Source organism: Belonocnema kinseyi, chromosome 8 (assembly GCF_010883055.1).
Source record: "Belonocnema kinseyi isolate 2016_QV_RU_SX_M_011 chromosome 8, B_treatae_v1, whole genome shotgun sequence".
Classification (NCBI taxonomy): Eukaryota; Metazoa; Arthropoda; class Insecta; order Hymenoptera; family Cynipidae; genus Belonocnema; species Belonocnema kinseyi.
Genome location: NC_046664.1, coordinates 74,620,927 through 74,625,387, shown reverse-complemented (window position 1 = coordinate 74,625,387; position 4,461 = coordinate 74,620,927). Strand labels below are relative to the sequence as shown.

Sequence of the window (4,461 nt, the reverse complement as noted above, 5' to 3'; positions counted from 1 at the left end):
TCATTTTATTTTTATTTAATTTTTGTTTTAATTTTTATTTTATTTTCATTTCATTTTAACTTTATTTTTTTAAATGTTATTTGTATTTTCTTATATAATTTTCTTTGTCTCGATAAGGGTGCTGTATGAGTGCCGAAACATTGGTGATTATTTTTACGAAAGTTTTTTATTGTGATTTGATAAGGATGGAGAAAAAAAAGAGAAGGAAGGGGATTTGGTTGGTTGCCTTCTCATTTTTCTTCCCTCTTCTTTATTTCTGGCCAGAAGGAGGGAAAATTTTTTTCTTTTATTTTTTAGGAGGAAGAACTTTTTTTGTGTTTTTCAGAATGCAATGGTAACATTTTTTGGTGTTTGTCCAAATATGGTCGTTAGATTCTTGGTTTTATTTTCAGGAATTCTTCACATTAAATATTATTATATACATATATTTATTATTTTTATATCAATTTTATGAAATTTTTCAATGTTTAATTGTCAATTTCAAAATGTGCATTTTCAACAAAAAAGGAGACAATTTTAACAAGAAAGTTAATTTACAACTAGGGTAAGTGACCCAGCGAATGAACACTTAAGAAAATCACTGATTACAACTAGTCCATTTCACGTTATAATAATTAATTATTCTTACAAAACTTTCGAAAATAGATTCTTAAGGGTTCGAATTTCAGAATCTGATAGACAAATTTTGTTTTTACCAAAAAGCTTTATAAAAAATAATTAAATAGTGCAAAATTAACGAAAACACCAGTGAATGAACACTGTGAGCCAATGAACCCAGTGGGCACAAAATTTGGCGACGTCTTTACGACATCATTACGACATTCTTACGACAACTTTACGACATCCTCTACCCATGTCGTTAAGGTGTCTTTACGATATCGTAAATAAATCGTATGATTTGACGATGTCTTTACGATATCGCAAAGAAACCGAAACGACATGGACATAAGATTTCGTAAAGATGTCGTAAAGATGTCGCCAAATTGTGTGCCCACTGGGAATGAACAATAGAGCACCAGTGAATGAACACTATAATCACTACAAATTAAAATTAGGACTTAGGTATAAAATTACATAGGCACATTACAAAATGAGCAATTAAATAATGTAAAATATTATAAAGCTTTGCGAAATTCATTGAATATATTATTTCAATATAAAACCACAAGACATTTAGATATAAAGAAAGGAGGGAATAGATAACTCTTATCTAGTGACTACAATAGAAAACTGCGATTTTTAGGATACATAACATTTGTAATACAACACCTTACTATGTTTCTTTAGATTAAATTAGCAAATACATTTATAAATCTCAGTGTTGTAAAAATGGAAATTCTTTAAACATTTATAAAGATATATTGGCTAGTACGCAGAAGTACCTAGCACGGATTAATGTTTTTTTTTTGTTAAACAACTTTTTCTAAGTGCAAAAAAAGCATTAAATTTCTTACCTTTAATTTAGTTCGTGCGTACTTTTTTCATGTTCTAACCACAAACATATAAATTTAAACGATAACTATTTATAGTTTATATTTATATTTATAGCTTCGATATTTATAGTTACATTAATTGAAACAAACTTATTTATATGTAATGAAACAACAGCCAAGTCTCCGTCACCTGCTGTTTATTCACTGGACCTGCGGGGTGACAGTTTTGCTCCAATAAATGAATACAGCGTTTGTTCACTTGAACACGGGCAAATTAATGGTCCAGTACGTGAACACTCATTTATTAATAAAAAAAACGTACTTTTTGTGAAAAAAACCTTGTGGGAAATTGAATAATAATATCTTACAACTATAACAGCACAACTTTTATGCAGAAAATGTAAAGAATTTTTTGATAAAAGCAGTGTATACAAGGAATTCCTTAGGCACGTACCTTATAGCCAGGTAACAAGCGTTGAATTCAGAAAAATTAAGAATTTGTATTCCTAGATTTTTCCTCCGTCTAAAAACCCCCCAACCGGAACAGAAAAATGCAAATCCTATACCTCTCAATCGACTTAGTAAAATTTAACGAAAGCATTTATTTAACCTATTTTTCATTATTAAATCTTTTTATTACTTAAAAATTCGAAAAATATTCAAATTTATATTTATTTATATTTTAATAATTTATTTAAACGTCTTAAAAAATGTAATAAAGAAATCAATGCAAATGTGTGAATTTAAATAATTTTAACTCAAGAGAGGCAGAGTTGAATTGGTGAGAATTAAAATTTCAGAATTTACATTCCGCATGAAGGAATTAAAACAACTTATTACATATATTTTGTGAACTTATTAGAAGGAATTAAATAAAATCAAAATATGACCACTTCTGAGGAATAAAAAATATCTCTGTGAGGTGCGTTACCGGTACAATTAGAAGGAATTAAATATATTGAAAACACGTTCTCTTTGGGAGAATAGAAAACTGTGTGGCGGTCGCTATGGAAATAGAAATTAATAAGTTGAGCAGGTATCTTATTCTTATTGTGGAATTTTAGACAGATGGAAAAATCGCGCATTCAAAATAATAGAATAATCTTTACTTTTGCGCTGAAATCTGAAAATATGAATTTTTCTCTATTCTACGCTTATTACCGGGAGTGGTCGACGACTCTCTCACCATCACTCACCATAATCGATGATGCTTCACATTCAAGAAATTTTTAAAATTATTTGCAAAAATTTACTGCAATGAATTGTATATTAAACTCTTCAAAATTGCTTCAAGATTTCAAATATATAGAAAATCATAAAGACTTTAAAATTGAAAGGTTATATTTATATATTTTTCGCATTAGTGTTCATTCACTGGTGACTGTTCAGCCACTGGATCACTCACCTTACCAGATTTTTCAGTCAAAAAGAAAAAAAATAGCAACCAAATTTTTGAATTTTGCCAAAAAGATGTGAATTTTTGCCAAAAAAGTGTAAATTTCAAACTGAAAATTTGAATGAATGTATAAAGTTGGTAGAAAAAAGGATGTAGTTATGACAAAATGGTGGAATTTTCAACCCCGCTAATTTTTTAATTCAGGGCCCAATTCCTTCACGGGAGAAGATACCGTCGAGTTTCAAATCCATGGCGGTCCCGCAGTTTTAACCTCTCTAATGTCAGCCCTCTCAAAATTAAAATTTCGTCTTGCCGAACCCGGAGAATTTACTAGGCGATCTTTTTACAACAACAAACTAGATTTGACCGAAATCGAAGGTCTCGCAGATTTAATACACGCAGAAACCGAACAGCAACGAAGACAAGCTCTTCTGCAAGCTGACGGAAGTCTCAGCGAATTGTACAACAATTGGCGACGTGCTTTGTCCCATTCTCTAGCTCATTTGGAAGCCCACATTGACTTCAGCGAGGAGGAAAACATCGAGGGAGATGTCCTCGAAAAGTGCCACCAAAATTTGAAGGATTTGGCCCAGAAAATTGAGGATCATTTGGCCGACGGCCGCAGAGGCGAGATTTTAAGGAGTGGCGTCAGAACTGTGATTTTGGGGAAACCAAATGTGGGGAAGAGTAGCTTGCTGAATAATTTGGTTCAGAGGAATGCTGCGATTGTTACTTCGGTGGCTGGAACGACTCGAGATATTATCGAACTGACTTCGAATATATCCGGATATCCTGTGATTTTGGCGGATACGGCTGGGCTTTCGAAAAATTCGGAAGATTTTATAGAAAAGGAGGGAATTCGAAGGGCGAGGCTTCATGCGGAGAAGGCTGATTTTATCATTTTGGTGGCTGATGCCGCCGAGTTTCAGAAAAGCGGAAAGTCCTTTGAAGAGTATCTTCGAGAGTATGTGGAGAGTTTGGAGTTGGGAGCGATTTTAGGAGGTGGAAAATTGAGGAAAAATTATGTGGTTGTTATGAATAAGACCGATTTGCTGGATGAGGAAGTGAAAACGGTTTTTAGAGGAGATAATGTTGTTGCTATTTCGTGTGAAATGAAGGAAGGGTTCCAAGATTTAGTCAATTGTATGACGAAAAGTTTTAGTGAAATGTAAGTTTTAACTGTTTATAATAATTTTTTTTTAATTGTTTAATTTTTAATGATTTAGATTTGAGTTCTTTAATTTTGAAAGTTTCAGAAGAGAAATGATAGAATTATAAAATTTTTTAGAATAATTAGACTTTAAATGTTAACAATATTTGAAATGATTTTAATTTTTAATGGGAAAAATGACGGTGAGTTTTTCTTGGTTGAAAATTTATATTTTTCAGTTGAAGATCGACCTTTCTTTTAATTGAAAGTTCATGTATTTGCTTAAAAATTGCTCTTTTTTGGCGTAAAACGAATCTTCTTGGTTGAAAATTTTTGTTCGAAATAAAAATGCATAATTTTAGTTGAAAAGTCATATTTTGCTTTAAGGGCATGTGACACAGCTAAATACCTATATTACCGATCACAGTTTTTCAGTTCACTGAATGTTCTTTTGAACTTAAGAACTTTTTTTGTAAATAAAA

At 31.4% G+C, this 4,461-nt stretch overlaps 1 protein-coding gene across 1 annotated transcript in view; it reads left to right on the top strand.

The window, feature by feature from the left end:
• Window positions 1–4,461, top strand: part of LOC117178553 (tRNA modification GTPase GTPBP3, mitochondrial) — a 14,631-nt gene that overhangs the window by 1,361 nt on the left and 8,809 nt on the right. The window contains exon 2 of the mRNA XM_033369981.1: window positions 3,034–3,997. Coding sequence (XP_033225872.1) covers window positions 3,034–3,997 — 964 coding nt within the window. The remainder of the gene's footprint in view (window positions 1–3,033; window positions 3,998–4,461) is intronic.